The sequence below is a fragment of the Peromyscus maniculatus genome, chromosome 4, assembly GCF_049852395.1.
Source record: "Peromyscus maniculatus bairdii isolate BWxNUB_F1_BW_parent chromosome 4, HU_Pman_BW_mat_3.1, whole genome shotgun sequence".
Taxonomy (NCBI): domain Eukaryota; kingdom Metazoa; phylum Chordata; class Mammalia; order Rodentia; family Cricetidae; genus Peromyscus; species Peromyscus maniculatus.
The window spans coordinates 100027821-100047250 of record NC_134855.1 but is presented as its reverse complement, the minus strand read 5'-3'; the positions used below and the strand labels follow the sequence as shown (position 1 = coordinate 100047250).

The 19430-nt window shown below is 40.0% G+C and overlaps 2 protein-coding genes across 8 annotated transcripts in view; one reads left to right on the top strand and one right to left on the bottom strand.

Annotated features, from left to right (window-relative positions):
• Patl2 (PAT1 homolog 2) overlaps positions 1-19430 on the top strand; it is an 82480-nt gene that overhangs the window by 4822 nt on the left and 58228 nt on the right. For all 7 annotated transcript variants that reach the window (XM_076570483.1, XM_076570486.1, XM_076570480.1 and 4 more), the window contains exon 2: positions 18044-18291. The gene's annotated coding sequence lies outside the window, so the exon portion shown is untranslated. The remainder of the gene's footprint in view (positions 1-18043; positions 18292-19430) is intronic.
• On the bottom strand, positions 70-19207 carry Trim69 (tripartite motif containing 69). Its single transcript, XM_006995121.4, has 7 exons — positions 19019-19207; positions 11206-11682; positions 9190-9285; positions 5651-5884; positions 4638-4660; positions 4429-4553; positions 70-667 (listed from the first exon to the last, which is right to left on the bottom strand). The coding sequence occupies exons 1-7, from the start codon at positions 19022-19024 to the stop codon at positions 129-131; spliced, it is 1500 nt and encodes a 499-aa protein (XP_006995183.2). The 5' UTR covers positions 19025-19207; the 3' UTR covers positions 70-128.

The window sequence follows — 19430 nt, the reverse complement described above, 5'->3', positions numbered from 1 at the left end:
AAGTCAGTTTGTGAATCCTGCTTTTATTGTTTCAGAGTTCCCCATAAATTGGAAAGAGAATCCAGTGAAATTGGTAAACTATTTCAACACTTTAATAACGCTCTGAATTTATACAACAGTATGACTAATTACTGTGGATGTACGATGTGCAATGGTTCTTTATTCTCTCCACCATCATTAAGGCAGGGACAGAAGTAGGGGAAAAGTGTCTCCATGAAAAGACTACTGAAGGTGTAAAGATGACTCATGGTTGCAGCATTATAGAAGGACACCTGCCCTCCCTCATAATCCAGGTATATGCCCACCCTGTTGAGATCACCCTCTTTCAGACTACAAGAAGGCAAATCCAAAGCCTTTAGATCAGTTTGGTTCCTTAGTCTTAAAAGCCAGAATCCTTGCTCAGGAGTCAGAGGGCAGCTCCCCTTCCGAATGATGGACTCTCTGACGACTCCAACTGTCCATTTTGTCTTCTTTGCTACTTCTACTTCCCAATACCACTTTCCAGAGGTGAAGCCTTTTGAGCCCAGTACAGCCACACTTGAATCAAACCTCTCTGGATCATCAGGCATTACCTGCTTAACATCACCATGACACACACTGGTCCTGCTATCGGATAGCACCAGATTTGGATGAGCTGTTTTAGGATCCAGAGTTAATTGAGATAGGCCTAGTAAGAAAATGAGATAGCAGGGAAGAGGGGAAAGGAAGTGAATGCAATTTTCCATAGTAAGAAATAATACTAGCATAGATATTTGTGTTTTCATCTCAATATACATAAACCCCTAGTCAGGAAGTTTCTCATATACTTTCTATTGCTTGGTATCCATGTTGCTATTTCTAGACCTTTTTATATTAGCGATAAAATTAAACTTTGTTCTGAAGTAATTTATGTTCTACTGAAGGAAACAATACAAATAATGTGAATCTTGACTAATACCAAGTGGTAAAAATAGGTGAAATTGTCCCAGGAAACCTTACTAAGGAGAGTGTCTCAATTGGGCTATAACATGGTATACTTTGGGTAAGCAGAGACGGGGGAGGGTAGATTAAATGCAATTAGTTGCTTGTGTATGAGAAACTATCTGTTAGAGCTAGGGAAGACTGAGATACCTGGTGGAGATTATATTTGGTTTAACATGCAGTGAGACATTGGAGCTCTAGGGTGCTATGTGCCACTGCTCTTCAGAATAGAGTCTACAGATTATGTGGTTACCAGCCTGGGACAAGATAATACAATGAAAGCAAACATTTAGAAATTTTTATGGCAATCTAACAAAGTAACTTTATGTCATTTTAAACTGGTAATTACAAAACCAGGCTTATACTTTGTAAACGATCTTTAATTTCACATTTGTAAGTAATTAATTTATATTGTAGTCTATAATATTAAAATTCCACGACAGATGAAGATTTTTTTTAAATATGTAAAAGCTAAGAAAGTTTGCCTCATAGAAATAGACTAGTGATCACTGGAGGCTAGAAAGGATAGGGAGGGATGGGGGTAGAATGATATTGGATAACAGATACCAAAATATGGTGAGATAGATGTTACTTTCAGAGTTTTATAGCACAATATGGTAATCATAATTATATATATATATAAATATTTTCCCCCAGTGGTTTTGTTTTGTAGCCAGTGCTGGAGATTGAGCCCAAGGCCTTGTATATGTGAGGCCAGCATTCTGTTACTGAGCTATATCCCCAGGCTTTATTTATTGAGGAAATATAAATACTAATTACCATGATTGAATTATTATATGTTGCATACATGTGTTGAATATTATATTGCATCCTATAAATACATACAGTTACCATGTGTCAATTAAAATTCATTTGGAGCTGTAGCACATACCTATACCTAGGAGGCTGAGACAGAAAGATCCTAATTTCAAAGCCAGCCTGAATAATATAATGAGATCCTAGTTTTGTTGTTGTTATTGCTGTTTAATGTTTTATATCAGGTGCATGCCTATAATCCTAACACTTGGGAGGTAGAAACAACAGTATGGGGAGCTTAAGGTCATCCTTGGCCACACAGAACTCTCAGTCAAGCTGGGCTACATAAGACTGTATCTCAAAAAACTTAAGTTAAAAAAAAAAGGAACCATCAAAAAAGCAATTTGTGGCTGGAGAAATGACTCAAAAGTTAAGAGCACTTTGCAGAGGAGTTCTGATCCCAGCACCCACACCAAGCAGCCCACAACTGCCTGTGACTCCAGTACCAGGAGATCCAATACCTTTTACTGGTCTCTGTTGACAGCCACACTCAGGGGAACAAATTCATATACAGACACACACTTTTGTTTTGTTTTCTTTCTTTAAATTCTTTTTAACAAACATGAGTGATAAAGGACTTGTCCCTTTATAATTTAATGTTAAAAGAATCCAACAAAAGTGTGGTCAAAAGATTGAATATGTCTCACCAACAAGGCATAGGAATAGCAGAGAACCATGTGGAGAGATGTTCAACAGGATTAGACATTAGAGATGTATACATTAAAACAATGATGAAATGTTACTATACTTAAGGTTAAATAGTTAAAATTAGAAAGATTGACAATATCAAGTTTTATCAAGAAAATAGGAAAAATGGTCTTGTCATCCGTGCAGTAGGAAATGTAAAATGATTCCTCCACTTGAGAGAAGAGGGGTTGACAGTGTCTCATAAAGTTAAATGCACATCTCCAACCCTACCACTAGGTCTTCTCCTCAAAGATGTGTGAACAGACCATACAACTTTATTCTTCATAGCCCTCAGTGTAATCTACCCAAATGTTCGTCAGTTGAAGAATAGATAAACACATTATGATGTGTCTGTTAAACAAATTTATTGCTATGTGCAACTACATAGGTAAACCAAAGGAAGCACTGTGGTAAGTACTAAATCTAGACACATCGTACTGGAATGTGTGATTTACATTAAATCAAAAGTTTGAGAAGACACATGCAAAGTGAAATAAAGCAGATCAACAAGCATTAAGGGCTAGAGCTATACAGAAAGAACTGATTGCAGAAAAACATGCCTGTGTGTGTGAGTGTGTGTGTATGTTCATGTATGTGTTTGTGTACACAAGTATATCTATGCATGTACGTACATGTGCATGTGGAGATCAGAGATCTACTTTGGGTGTCTCCTCAATCACTCTCCATCTTATTTTGTGAGACAGGTTTCTCACTGAAATCTGGAACTCAGTCTTTCAACTAGACTGGCTGCCCAGCAAGCCTCCTAAGATCTACATTTTCCCCCAACTCTTCCCCAGTGATGGAGTTACAGTTGTTTACCACCATACCTCACTTCCTACATAGGTGCTAGGGATTCAAACTCAGGTCCTCTTGTTTGTTCAGCAAGCATTTTATTCACTAAACCATCTCCCCAGCCCCCACTTATCTTGATCACAGAGATATTTACATGTTTGTTAAAACTCAACAGCTTGTACACTAGGTATATATAGGTAAAATTGGCAGATTCTACTCTATTAACTATACTTCAGTGAAATTGTTTTCTTTCCATGTTTGTCACTTGGAAAATGTGACAAGTATATATTTGATTTTAAGTAGGCTAATAACAATAATAATATGTATATAAATTTTGCCAAAGCTATCTAAAATTTTATTTCTATACATATTATATCTAGAATATTATTTCTTTTTTATGAAATACCACTTGTGTTATTTTGTCCTGTTCAGGCCTTTGATATTTGCAAGAACACAAAAATGTGCTCATTACACAGACATATCTACTGAAATTAGATACTGTTTTCTTCTGAAGAACTGTTTTTTTTTTCTGAAGCACTGATAATCTCTAACACTCTTTTACATGTTGTGCTCTATGCTATGACTATAAAGCACTAAAAGACCTATAAAGACTCTAAATATATACAAGGAGTATGTGTGGGAAATGCCTTCAGAGCAGAGATACTCCAGAGATTCTTATAGCTGATGTAGCAAAACAGGATAAAATTGTGGTTGTTTCTACATATTCTAGATCAAACAAAATTATAGGCTGAGGAGTAATTCTAATATCAGACTCTTATGTATTGTTAGTTCAAAGACACATATTCTTAGATCATAGCAGCAGGAGAAAAAGAAAAAGTCTTCTGAATTAAACTCCACCCAAGGGCTGGAGAGGTGGCTCAGTGGTTTACAGCACTGGCTGCTCTTCCAGAGGTTCTGAGTCCAATTCCCAGCAACCACATGGTGGCTCACAACCATCTACAATGAGATCTGATGCCCTCTCTGGCATTTTGGTGTACATGCAAACAGAGCACTCACATACATAAAATACATTAATAAATAAATCTTAAAACTGCACCCAAGACTATCTCCACCTTGCCTCAAGCTAAAGAAGTAACTTGGGCCACAGCAGAGACCCCATAGATAAAATGTAGTTTGGGGGCCATAGGAATGAGTAGCTACTTCCCACTATACCTGGACAGAGAACAGACTGCATTTCCCTCCAGATCATATACTGGATGGGACCTTTGAAGCGGCCTGGGTTCAGCTTTTTGGAGATAAGCTGTCTGGGTAAGAATGCCCTCATTCCTTGCGCCACGCTGTAAGGGACACAAACAGTTTATTTTTTAGACATCCTCCAGGGCCAGAAGGAAGGGGATAGAGTACCATGGAGAAGCACTTACCTATCTATGAGCTTTGTGATGTCCTAAAAGAGAAAAGGAGAAATAGTGCAGTCAGATGCCTGTTTATCATCTCTAGAAATCTGTCTGGTTATTCTGATTACCATCCAGGTTTCATCAGTACTGGCTTCCTGTGCAGGTGATGGTGCTCAGTCCATCTCCAAGAACAATTTTTATCCTCCACAGGCTTTTCCTAATCAGCACCCCAATCTAACCTGTGAGAAACTGACCTCCCATTTGCTAACCTCCTGATTTCTATAATTCCAACTCTGGTAGGAATTATATGGAGCCAGTACATCCATAGTTAAGGTCAACTTTTTTTAAAGTGAGAACTTCCAAATATTCCCACAAGAAAAGATCAGAGGCAATTCCAGTGCCAAGGGTAACTAAACTTTTGAGTCCTGAAGTAATCACCAGTGTTGCTTTAGAGGTGAGACTTCAGGTAGCAGTTTGACAAAAAGACTTTTAAATAGTTCAGTTTATTATTTCTGTAAGCCCAAAACTCAACAAAGGCTATCAGAAACATACTTTTGAAAAATAAGCCAGGCGATGGTGGCACACGCCTTTAATCCCAGCACTCGGGAGGCAGAGGCAGGTGGATCTCTGTGAGTTCGAGGCCAGCCTGGTCTACAGAGTGAGTTCCAGGAAAGGCACAAAGCTACACAGAGAAACCCTGTCTCGAAAAACAAAACAAAACAAAACAAAACAAACAAAAAAGAAAGAAAGAAAAATAAAGCTTCAATGTTCTTAGTGGGAAAATAAAAATATTGATCCATATAGCATTATGGATGAAATTGTACTGTTTCATAGGAAGATGAAAGCACAGCTTTCCACTGAACATAGAACAAAAGCAGCCTACATTTTCCCCAAAGGATCTTCAAAGCACTGCAGTGGATTGGGTTCAGTTCAGTTCGGTTGAGTTTGGTTAGGCTATGCTTTCCTTCCCTCCCCAACCAACCCCAGGCCCTCTTCCCTCCTTCAAGTGTACCCATAATCAAATTGCTGTGGAATCTCACTTTGAGGAAGTTGAAGGGATTCTGCTGTTCCATCCGTGTCTGAATGTTTATCAGCATGTCTTTGGCGAGAAGACACTGTTCCTGAATCTGGTTCAGATTCAGCTCCATCTCCTCATTCAAGACTTTCCCCTCATCACGGAGGTCATTTAGAATGTCTTTTTCTTTGTTGTGCAGGAACTGATGCAGCTTGAGAAACTCCAAGGAAAGGTGTTGTTGCAGTTGTATCTTGTTGTCCTGGAAACCTCCATAATCATCACCACGATTACTACTGAGACTAGCACTTAGAGACAGGGACTCACACCACACAACACACCTTGGAAAATTCCATACAAATGGCTGCTTAGCATCAACATTCAATCCTACTAAACAGAGCCCCTTGGGAGACTTATTCCTTCTTTCCCAGCTAGTTTAATGGTGTAAGAGGAAAGGTTTTGTTTTCATTTTTTCTCTTACTGCTTGGATAATAACCATTGCTCTATTAAATAATGTTGTGGAGTCAATCAAACATTCTAAAAAGAATTATTATTGTTGTTTTTGTTGTTGTTTTTTGAGACAGGGTTTCTCTGTGTAGCCTTATCTGCCTTGGAAGTCATTCTGTAGACCAGGCAGGCCTCAAATTCAGAGATCTGCCTGCCTCTGCCTCTGGAATGCTAGGATTAAAGGTGTGTGCCACCACAACTTAGCTAAACATTCTCAAATTAATACTAACAATACCTTCCTAGACTGGCAAACTATCTACTAAATGATGCTACTAAACTAGGGCATAAGGAACCTGGGAGAACTGTCCTTTCAAAACCAAAACTACTCTTGCTGCCAGGACAGCATGAAAGAAACAGGATACGAACAATGTACAAAGTGCTGAAATTGGTAATTGCTACACTTGCAGCTTGTGTGTGTGTGTGTGTGTGTGTGTGTGTGTGTGTGTGAGAGAGAGAGAGAGAGAGAGAGAGAGAGAGACAGAGACAGAGAGAGACAGAGAGAGACAGAGAGAGACAGAGAGAGTCAGAGAGAGAGAGAGCACAGCTTCCTCCCTGGTGAACTCTTTATATCCTGACTTCTCAGTTCCTCATTGTCTTCTTTTCTAATAACTTAGAGCTTTCTCCACTTAGTCCCAACCACACATGGAATTTCATCATTCCCAGAAAATGTATCATCTCCAAAATGACTTTTTCTCCGAGTTCACTTGCTCCCTACTGCAGCACTGTTGAATCTCAATGCCAGTTTGTATTCAACCTGGGCATGATGATACATGGCTCTAATCCTAACACTTGATGGAGGGGACAGGGGAGCAGAGGCAGGCAGATCTCTATGAGTTTGAGGCTAGCCTTGTCTACATAGTGAGTTTCAGGGCAGCCAGGGCTACATGGAGAGACTCTATCTTAAGAAAACAACAAAGTGCCGGGAGGTGGTGGCACATGCTTTTAATCCCAGCACTCGGGAGGCAGAACAAGGCGGATCTCTGTGAGTTCGAGGCCAGCCTGGTCTACAGAGTGAGTTCCAGGAAAGGCATAAAACTACACAGAGAAACCCTTTCTCAAAAAACTAAAAAGAAAAAAGAAAACAACAAAGTAAGTTTGTAATCATTGACCCTCCTCTGTTTCTGTTAATAAACTTCTATCTTCATGGCCTGTCTTATGTAGCTTAGATTCCATGGACAATCATTAGCACACTCTTAAGATAGTCTTAACTGTTCTTCTAACCCATGTGTTTCCAGTTTCCCTTTCACCTTTCTCATGATTTCCCATTTCCTCTACCCACAATTTAAATATTAAAATTAGTTGGTATTCTGTCCTAAACTCAAAATTAGTTAGTATTCTGTCCTGCTCATTCTACACTTTTAGGCAATCCCTCCTGCAGCTTTAAGTAGCATCTAATGCTGACAGCTTTTCTCCAGCTTTTCTCCAGCTTTTGGGCTCCAGATTCCTAAACCCAAATGCTTATCTGATATTGCCATTCACTCCTCTTATCTAATCAATCACCACATCTATATAGTGTCCTCCCTACACCATATGCTTTTGTTTATCTCTGTGTTTCCTGCTCTTTAGTCCAGTCACATGCCATTGTTCTTGACAAACTAACCTGCAACAGTTTTCTACGATTTTGTCACTGTCTCTCTCTAACCCATTTTCCACACAGCAATCAGACATTTTCAAAATGAGATGAAACTGTATCCTTATTACAACTCTTTATTTCTGTGGTCACAGGATGAAGTATTCAAAATACTTAATGTCTTCCATACAAAGACATGCCTGACTGGGCCATATCTTCCTCTTCAGTATTACCTTTTTAGCGTGCTCTAGTTTTATTGGACTTTTTTCTGTTTAACCTCCTGTTTCTTGACTTCTCCTTGTATATTTTCCTATGCCTACAACACTCTTCTCCAGGCCCTTTAGTTCACATTCCTTTCACCCAGTTCATTTGATTAAGTTACTCATCCTTCAGTCCTTAAAAAAAAAAAAATTGAGAGTGGATCTCATGTATCCCAAGCTAGTCTAAAACTTGGTATGTAGCCAAAGATGACCTTGAACTTCTGATCCCCCTTCTACCTCCTGAGTGCTGGAATTACAAGTGTGTGCCACTGTGACCAGTTTATGTGATATTGGTGATAAAACCCATGCATGCTGGGCAAGTTTGAGTACATCTCCAGCTCAAGTGACTTCTTCAGAGCATATTCCTCCTCCACCTAAAATAGGTTCTCCACTATAGTCCTCTTCATTACTATATTTTCATATCATATAGTGCTAGTCATTATTGTTATTTTATTGGTATAGTTAGCATTATGTAATGCCTGTCTCCCAAACTCAGATTCTAGTGTGGGAGTCTAATGCTTTGACCCATTCAACAAATATTTGTTGAATGAATATTGACTGTAGTATCTGAACTAGGAAACAGTAACAAAATTCTCTGGAAACATCCCTAACTCCATCTATCTCTCTCTGAGGCTACATATTTTTCTAGATGCCAAATGTCAGATGGCTCTCCTATACAGCGTAATTAATGAAGAAACCAAAGTTTCAATTTAGCTCCCAACCTAGATACTGATTTGCTGAATCTTTCCAATTAGTATTGTTTAGCACTCCTGTGAAGTCTAAAGTGGATAGGCATGTATAGGCAACAGCTTTACATAGTTTGGGAGCAGTTAAGGAAGACAAATCAGATGGAGGAAAATGTAATCTGAGAGTCCATGGATCAGAGGTACCTGGTTATAAACTCAAAGGAAATAAAAGTATTTCTTTGGACATAGCCATCTTTGGTAGGTTTTATTGGTAAAGTCCTTATTTTGCCATAGGTGAAAGGACAGAACAAGCAGATCTCAATACCACGTTGTTCACCTAGTGACTTAACCATCAAAAGACCCAGCGTGTTAGGACAAAAGCTAATCTGTTCAATTATCAAATATTGGGAACTTTTCCCACTCTACATTTCTTCCTACCCTGCAATGAAATACCCAGGTGCCATGTAGTCTTCTTGATAGAGCTGGAGTTCTAGGAAGGGATTATCCCAGCTCTGCTTCATAAGCACTTTCCCCTGCCCCTCACCTTGTAAGCAGCAATGGCATCTTTCTGCATAGTTCTGAGGGACTGAAGCTCCTTCAGGGTTGTCTGAAGTTGGCTCTGATAGATGGCAAGCTCCTCCTAGAAATACCGAATAGAATTAACCTACAGCAATTTGGGAGGTAAAGAAAACAAAGCAGGTCCCCAGGGCCTGGGGAGATGATGACTCAGTTAGTACAGTGCCTGCCCCACAAATGTGAGGACCTGAGTTTGATCCCCAGCATTTATAAAAGGCTGAGCAGGGTGGCACACACTTAAGTCCAGTGCTGGGGAGATGGAGACAGAGATCCCTGGGACTTGCTGGCCAGATAGCTGGCCTAGCCTAATCTGCAACCCCAGGTCTTTGTGAGAAAAACCTGTCTCAAAAAACAAGGTGGACAAGTACTTAAGGTAAAGCCTAAAATTTTCCTCTGGCCTTCACATGCATGCACACACATGCCTATAGCACGGAGAGACCTCTGTAGAATAGGAAAAGAACTGTGCTAATAGCACAGGGAGACAGGAACAGGACAGGTGTTGAACAGGACAGGCTAAACAAATGGCAGGATGGGGAGTCTAGTCCTGGCTCCAGAAGAGATTCTGCCAGGGGATAGAAGGCACACCAGTATTTGTTTGAACATAGACATTTTAATGTTAGGAACTATTAATTTTTTTAAATTTTTTTTTAAATTTCTATTTCTTTTTGGTTTTTCAAGACAGGGTTTCTTTGTGTAGCTTTTCACCTTTCCTGGAACTCACTCTGTAGCCCAGGCTGGCCTCGAACTCACAGAGATCCGCCTGCCTCTGCCTCCCAAGCGCTAGGTTTAAAGGTGTGCGCCACCACCACCCAGCAAGGAACCATTAATTTTAAAGTTAGCTCATTGCTGAGATGGGTGAGGTGGTCGTGTGGGTAAAGGCAGTCATTGTTAAGCTTATCAACCTGAGTTCAGTCCCCAGAAACCACATCATGGAAGAAAAGAACTCTCTCTCAATCTCTCTCTCTGTCTCTCTGTGTATGTTTGTATGTCTCTCCCACCTCTCTCTCTCTCTCTCTCTCTCTCTCTCTCTCTCTCTCTCTCTCTCTCTCTCTCTCACACACATACACACACACACACACACACACACACACACACACACACACACACACACACACGAGGAAGGATGGTGGGAAAGACATCTACAAAGACATGGTGTGCCAAGAAAGAAATAAGCTCGAGGTGTTCCTTCTTTAGAGCCCCTCCCGCTCTCTGGAGTCCTTTCTCATTTTTCTCTAATAAGTCTGTGTTCACTCAAGTCAACTCTTGCAACAAAGACATCTTACTCTTCTACTGTGTCATAATTCCTGTCTCTTTTGAGAACTGTGACAAAGGCTCAGGTTTAACTCAATAGCATAATACTTGTTTTGCTTATACTATGCCCTGGGCTCAATCCCCAGCACCACCAAAACAAAATTTGTGAGTAAAATAAGCAACAGAAACAGTTAAGTTTTGACATCTTATTGTCTAGATACAGGGATTTGAGGAGGCTACTGTAACTCTACATCTGAACACCTTTACTTATGCCGTTCCCATTGGAACATTTCTTTCTTCCTTCTGCCCAGCCAAATCCAAATTATTTGTGTTCTAGTCTCACACCTTTCCTTCACTGTACATCCCCCCCCTCAGAAATCCTAAACACTTGGGAATTACAAATGTGACAAAACTTAGTTCTCAATAATACATTATCATATACTGTTTCTATTGTTGTGCTCATTGAAACTCCATCAAAGTTTGAAACTTATAACAGGAGCACTCTTCTGTTCATGCTTTACCCAGTGTGTGACTGAAAGAGCCATATAGTCTTTTATAGTGCCTTTCCTACATGTAGCATCTTTAGAGGAAGCACTTTCCAAGGCATGTTGTATTTCTGAAGACTCTGAACTTTCTCATTATTTGAATAAAGAAAGGGATGAGACCAGAAGAAAGAAGCAGCCCTCCAAAAGAGTTTTCCTAAGGGATTGCTCACGGCCCAGCTCTCACACACCGTAAAGAAATGGACAGCATCAGAGATTTGCAGGAAATCCTTAGACTGCTCCATAGACAACCGTGCATCCTTGCATTGAAAGCAGATCAGTTTCCCATCTGGCTTACTGAACAGTTTCAGGTTCTCTCCATGCTCTGGGCACTGTGGATGGCCCTTGAGCAGGGGTAACTTCTTAATCTTCTCTACCAGCTTCTCCAGCACAAGGTTGAATGTACAGTTGCTATACTGGCATAACATCGTACACTCAGGACAGAATGTTTCCTTTGCATGCAGTTTCCAGTAGTTTTGGATACAGACTTGGCAGAAGTTGTGGCCACAGCTCAGCATCAGTGGATCACGGAACCAATCATTACACAGTGGGCAGTGTAGCTCCATAGTAATATCTTGTATCACCACTTTTGAGGGTGTGTGGGTGGTTGGATCATTCACTTCAACATAGGTGCCTGGATCGAAGTTGGAGGGGGGCCTGGAGGATACCTTTGGGAAAGAATAGCTCAATTAAGGTTCTCTTACTGCCCATTTCAATACACAAGGATGCAGAACTCCATTCCTAAAGGAGCTGAGAACATCAGCTAAAACATCATAATCTCTTCTTTGAAAATAATGCAATGGAGGCTGGAGAGATGACTCAGCAGTTAAGGACACATACTGCTCTTGCAGAGGACACAAGTTCAGTTCCCAGCACCCACTCAAAATGACCTGTAACTTCAGTTTCTGGAAATCCAACACCCTTTCTGGCCTTCACAGGAATGGTACTCATTTGGACAAACCCATCTACACATAATTTGAAATAATTCAATAAATAAAAAATAATACAGTGAATTTGATGTTTTCTAATGTCATAGTTTGTGGCACCATTTCAAGTTTTAATACAGATCCAAAGGAGAAGAAAGTGCTCTATCAAAGATACATATTTTGTTGTACATTCCTCTCTTTACCAACCTTCTCCAGTTATGCATTGAAACTTTTATTTCTGATTTCTGTCTCATTGGTTATTTTTATTTCCTATGGATCACACATACCTAGAAATGCAGTGTCTGGAGCATCCTGAACACACACTTATGATTCCATTGACATCAGAATATACACTATTTTCAAATGTGCATGGAACATTCTCTAAAACCATATGTTAAGTCACAAGACAAATCTCAATGCATTTGAAAGGATTAAAGTCATATGAGGTATGATATGGTTTGAATAAGATTGGCCCCACATAGGCTCATGGATTTGAATGCTTGGTCATTAGGGAGTGGCCTACTTGACAGGGATTAGGAGGTGTAACCTTGTTGGAGGAAGTGTGTCACTGGGGATTAGTTTTGAGGTTTCAAGGGCCCAAGCTAGGCTGAGCCCCCCTCACCCACCACCTGCTGTCTGCAGATCTGGATGTAGAACTCTCAGCTACCTCTCCAGCACCATGTCTGCCTATGTGCTGCCATGCTTCCCAACATGATGATAATGGACTAAACCTCAGAATGTAAGCAAGACCCAATTAAATGCTTTCTTTTATAAGAGTTGTCATGGTAATAGTGTCTCTCCACAGCAATAGAACAGTGACTAAAACAAAGTGTCTTCTCAGATACTATAGAATGGAACTAGAAATCAATAATAAGCAAAGTGGAAAATTCACAATTATGTAAAAATTAAACAACACACTTTTAATTAATCATTGGGTCAAAGAAAGAGGTAAAGTTAGGGAATATTTTGAGATGAATGAATAAAAAAATTCAACATACCAAAACTTATAATAAAAAGCAATTATGTCTGGGAAATGTATAGTTGTAAACACTGACATTGGAAAACTAAAATGGTGGAACTCAGTAAGTAGTAGAATGCTTGTTTAGCATATAAAGGCCCTTGGCTCAATTCCTAGAACCAGCAGCATCAACAATAAAACTTAAAAAAAATTAAGAAAGAGAGCTTAGTACTCTGACATATGCCTATATTTTCAGTTTCTTGGGAATCTGAGACAGAAGGATTGCTTGAGCCTGGAAATTTGAGTCCAGCCTGGACAATATAAAGGGATCCTGCCTGGGACCTCTTAAAAGGGCTGGGAACATAAATCAGTGGTTGAGCATGTGCTCAGCATGCCTCAGACCCTAGGTTTGATTCCTCAGCACCACAAGAATAAGTCAGTAAGTAAGTACATAAATAAATTCACAATAAATGGCCCAAATTTCCCTTAAAGAACAAGTAGGGGGAAAGAACAAACTAAATCCAAAGCTAGCAGAAGGAAGAAAACATAGAGTAGAGATAAGTGAAATAGAGAACAATAGAATCAGCAAAATCAAAAGTGCAGCTTGTTAGCTTTGCCAAGCATGAGGGAGCACATCTGTAATCTCACATTTAGGATGTTGAGGCAGGAGCGTTGCCCATGGCTAGCCAGGGCCTAAAATAAAAATAGTGCTTTTAGTGGGTGGAGAAGCTAAAATTGATTAGCTAAATTAATAATTAAAAAAGAATGAAATCACTAAGATTTGAAATGGTTTTATTACAGGCCTCACATAAATAAGACTCTTATGCACAGTTGTATGACAACAAATGTGTAACCTAGATGAAATAGGAATGGTTCTAGAAACATATCAACTATTAAAACTGACTCTAGAAGAAATAGAAAACCTGAACATCCCTTGTAACAAGTAAATAAATTAATCAACAAAGTAAAACCCAGGACCAGATGACTTCACTTGTTAATTTTATCAAACAGTTAACAGATTAATATTAATCTTCCTCAAATTCTCCCAGAATAGGGTGGTACTTCTTGACCCTTTATATGAAGTTAGCATTCCCCTGATATTAAAGCTAGGTAAATAAGAAAAACAAAGTAAAAGACAAATTACATAAAGGAAGAAGTTATTTGCAAACTCTAGTCCTTGTAAGGGTCTAGAATCCAGAATAAAAAATCTAGAATCTCACAACACAAAAAGATTAGCAACCACTTTGTAATGGTCAGAAAATTGAATAAGCATTTGTCCAAAGTAAACAGATAGGTGGCCAACAAACACATGAGAAGATGTTCCATACCTTTAGGCATGAAAATTCACATGAGAATTTTGAATTCATTATTTCACTATCTCACAATGAAATCTAATTTCACACTAGGATTGATATAATTTTAAAAGGTACATTGCTGGGGGCTGGAGAGATGGCTCAGAAGTTAAAAACACTTCATGCTCTTCCAGAGGAATTGGATTCCATTCTTAGCATCCACATGGCTGCTCACAACTATCTAAAACTCTAGTTCCAGATGCCTTCTTCTGGCTCCAGTGGCTCCAGTAACACAAGAGGTACACAGACATATGCAAGCAAAACATCCATACACATTTTCTAAAGGACATTGTTAATGAGAATGTCAAATAATGCAGCCATTTGTATACTTCCTCAAAAAATTGAACACAGAGCTGTGCATGGTGGCACATGCCTTTAATCCCAACATCCAGGAGGTAGATCTCTATGAATTAGAGGCCAGCTTGGTCTGCATATTGAGTTCCAAGACAGCAATATAGAGCTATATAGTGAGAGCCTGACTGAAAAAAAAAAGAAAAAAAAACTTATGGACTGTAAAGACAGCTTAGAGTACTTGCTGCATAAGTATACAGACCTGAGTTCAGATTTCCTACACCAATATAAAAAACCAGGTATGGCCGTGTATTCCTGTAACCTCAGTGTTGGCAAAGGTGGAGACAGGGATATCTCTGGGGCTTGCTGGCCATCAGCCTAGCCAGAAAGCAGTGGGAGACCCCATCTCAGGAGAATAAGGAAGAAAACGATGGAAGAAGACACACAACTTCCTCCACTGGTCTTCACATACATGCTTATGCATATGTACACTAACATACATGTGTACATACATGCATATATACCACATGCACACACTATATCATTATGCTGGACTGAATGTTTCTCAGTGGTTAGAGTACTTGCCTAGCATAACCCCAGAACAAATAAAGCCTACACAAAAGATCACATTTTATGATTTTGTTCATATAAAATATTCAACATAGGTAAATCCCTAAGAGACAGAAAGATTAGTGCTAGGGCATATGGGAGAAGGAAAAGTGAGGAATGACTGCGTAATGGAAAAGAGATTTCCTTTGGGGATGACAAAAACATTTGGAAATAGAAGTAGCTGTTGTACAGCATTGTAAATATACTAAATGCTACTGGATTGTACATTTTTAAATAGTTAATTTTATATTACATGTTAGTTTTTTTAATGAAAGATATTTGTTCCAGAGCCTGAATTTTTATACTGAACAATATCCTGCTTTGCAAAATGTTGTAGTTTTGCCATACAAGACATGCTGTTATTTGATAAAGAGCCACCAAAAGTTGTTTCAGTCCCTACCTGTGAGGCTGATGCTATTCATGAGCACACAGTGCCGGCTCTGTTCTATCCTCCACTGTATCTGTGTGTCATTGGCAAGCCTACTACCTTGGCCTCCTGATGACTGATAACAGGCACGAACCACCACACTATGCTTCCAGTTTCTTTTCCTGAACAGCTCCTAGACAGGCATTGAAGAGCCTCACTGTCCTTTCCATTTTTTTTCTTGTTCATGTTTTCTGGTGCCATAGCGCTCTCTCTTTGTTATGGACAATTTTATCCCTTTCTTACTTTATAGTTACCACTAACTTTTTGTTTCTTTTTTATGTGGGGGAAGGCCTCGAAGACAACTTTGAGTGTCATGAGATAGTGTGTCATTGTGCTGGAGTTCACCAGTCAGGCTAGCCAGGCTAGTAAGTGACTCCCAGAGCTTCTTGTCTCTGCCTTTCTAAAACTGGGGCTACAAGCATGCACCCCCATGCTTGGCTTCTAACATCCAGCTCAGGTCCTTGTACCAGGCCATTGCTCCAGCCCAATTTCTTTGTTTCTTTAAGTACTTTGAGTGAGATGAGTTCTTCCTGAGTTAGCTATTTAGAAAAGACTTGTATGAAAGGGGTGGCAGGTCCATACATTTGAGGTTGTTTTCTTCTTGAAACAACGTGCACATGAGTTCTCCCCCCAGTGAACCGGTCCTGCGGGTTTGTTTATTGTGCAGCATCCCTCCACTCCACCTCACCATCAGATGGACTCTGCCTTCCTCAGCCTTAAATCTTTGTGACAAGTGGATCTAGGCGAGCTCTGGCTTCAGCCACCTGTCTGTTCTCATTGTTGTGGGTGTTGGATAGTCGGATGCCACACTTCTTTGGGAAACTACATCACTGTCTTTATGCAGGTTCACATTCCTAATCCTCTCTCATGCTCTGTTTGGTTTTTACTGTCGCCTGTAGTCTTTCCTACCAGGCTGGTACCCAAAGCTTCTGAATGTCTTTAGCTTCATTGTTAAAAGGTTGTCTGGTTTTTTGCTTTTGGGGTTTTTTGTTTGTTTGTTTGTTTGTTTGTTTTTGTTCTGTTTGCTTTTCTTGTCTTTTTCATTCTCCTTGAGTTTTTTGTTTGTTTGGGACAGGGTCTCAGTATATAGTCTGGCTTCCCTCAAACCCAAAAATCTTCCTGCCTTTCCCCTTCCAAGTGCAGGAATTACAGGTATGCCAGCACATCTGGTTCAAAAGTTTACAACTTTGACTTTACAAAGAATAAGGGGTTCTTTTGAAGGGGAAATCATTGTTTTTATTATTTCACCATTCAAAAACAAAATCTTGTCACTAGCACTTTTTCCAACATTTCTATATGTTTAGGGAAAGATATGCATGTGTGTACACACATGTAAAAGTGTTTAGGAGAGAGTGGGGCAGATGGGAGGGGATGGATTTCAATGTCATAGACCATCTTGACAAGATGAATAATGAATTGAGCTCCTTTGCAGCCTATAGGAAGGGAAATCAAAGTCAACATTTAGCAATGTTATAAACAATCCTATGTGTTATTCTTTGCACACTTGACTTTTTAAACTAAGATTTCTCTTCAGGGTCTACTAAATGTGTTCATTAAAATAGCTGCCATCCCCACAGTCCATGCTAAAGTCCAAGCCACACATACACCGTGTGGCTTCCTCTTCCTTCCCCAGACCACAGATGGGCTTCTGGACCATTTCATAGTCTGTCCCGCAATCCCAATTGTTACCTAATGTAAACCAGAGCATCTCATGAATTATAGTCTGAAAACAAAAGGATCAGAAGACAGACAATAGGAACAACAAGATCACTGTGAGATGCCATGTGGAACACAGAAAATCATTAAAGAAGCAGGATCTGCCCAGGCCTAGTGGAGCATACACTTAGTCCCAGCACATGGGACATGAGTTCAAGGCCAGCCTGGTCCATATAGTGAATTCCAGGACAGCCTGAGGGACCTGACAGAGAGAGGGGGGTTGGGAGAGGGGGAAAGAGAGAAAGAGAGGCAGGATCTGGCAGATACAGTTGAAACACAAAGCAGAAGGAATGGAGAGAGGCAGTAAAATCAGTTCGTTGATAAAGACAAGAAGACATTACACAGAGAAGGCCTGAAAAGATGGCTCAGTGGCTAAGAGCATCTACTGCTGTATCAGAGGACCAGAATTCAGATTCCAGAACTCACAAATCTAGAAACAAGCAATATGGCAGAGCCAGCTCTGCCTAAACTAAAAAAAACACTGCGTCCTGAATTGGCTTTGTACACAGAAGTGAAGACTCAAACCTTGCTGACTTCTCAAAGGTTTCATGTCCCTCACTATTTCCAGCCTCTGCCTGAATAGTGGAAGTAAGAGTAAGTTGACTGTCATGCAGTCTTTTATTTCACTATTAAGGAAGAGTATTTTTCCCCCTGACTTTGGCTTTAAGGGGATCAGAGTATAGTATGAAAGGCAATAGCATTTGGGGGTTTTTGCCTACAAAAAATGTAAACAAAATATTTGTTATTCAGTTTGCTTTGGTAGCTAAGGACAAAGAAGAGCATGAGCAAACCTCAAGGTCCTGCAGTAGAGGAGGTGAGAGCCTGATCATCACAGTGAAGAACTATATAAAACAAACTTCAACCTCAAGCTGGTTCTGGTGGTATGGGCCTGTAATTCCAACATTTGGGAGGTGGAGGCAGGAGGATCTTGAGTTCCAGACCAACCTGCATAAAGAGATCCCAACTCAAAACAACCTGCCAAATCAGAACACCAAACAGTAAGTTTCCTAAGTAAAAATTGGGGGGAAATGATAAGTCAGCATCGGGGGCTGTGTGTTGGAATTTCTATGAGCTTTAGTGGGCTTTCCCTCCTATGGTAAATTATTGTTTTCTTTAGTCTCCCTGACAACACAAAAGTTTAGAAGACTGACTTCCTTTACTTTTGTTTTAAGGTGTCTTAGAACAAGGAAATCTATTTAAAACCTTTAACTGGGCTGGAGAGATGGCTCAGGAGGTGGAGATGCTTGCCTCCAAGCCTGACGACCCAAGTTTGATCCCTGAGAGGAAGGAGTGAACTGATTCCTGCAAATTGTCCTCTGACCTCCACACATGCTATGGCATGCACAATGACACATGTACACAAAATACACAAATGTAATTTTAAAGATATTTAAATTCTGTTTTAAAAATAACACACCAAATGTGATAGTATGAAAAACATTATAATTTTTCATCCAAAGATAATAAATGTATTAATAAAGAGGGTAAACTTTTATATAGTTTATTTGAATTATTTTCAGAAGTTCTGGTGGGCTTCCTTACTTTCTTACCCACCTCTCTAATTTCTGTTTTTCCAGAGGTCTAGAGAGAGCATAGAATGCTAAAGCTATATGTTAAACATTTCCTTGATTTCCTCTCTTGATCCACAGTCCATTCCCGGCTCCTATGATCTTGTTTTCCACACTGTGTCCAGAAAACGTGCAGGGCTGTTGGAGAGTAACTTACCTCCATGAAGCTTGGTCATCAGGCCACCAGGTGGCAGAGACAGGCAACTTGGCTTTGCTCAGTGGGCCCAGGATGGCTGCCGCCCAGTAGTCCTGGGCCTGTTAGTTTGCTAGGAATGGACTTGGGGCCCATGAGAGGAGGAGGGAGAGTTCAGGAGCTGGAGAAGAGAGGAAGGCCAAAGAGAGGTCTGGCGGGTTCCGTGACAGTTTGTCAGTTGCTTTGATCATATTCGCTTTCAAGAAAGAGAAACTCTGATTGGATTGGAATGGCCTATCAACCCCTTTTATTTTATTTTATTTGGGGCAGGGTTCTTTTAAATTTCAGGTGGTAATCTAATTTTTTTTTTAATATTTAATCTTGTGAGTGCTGGGAACCAAACTCTGGTCCTCTGCAGGCAAAGTCTTAACTGCTG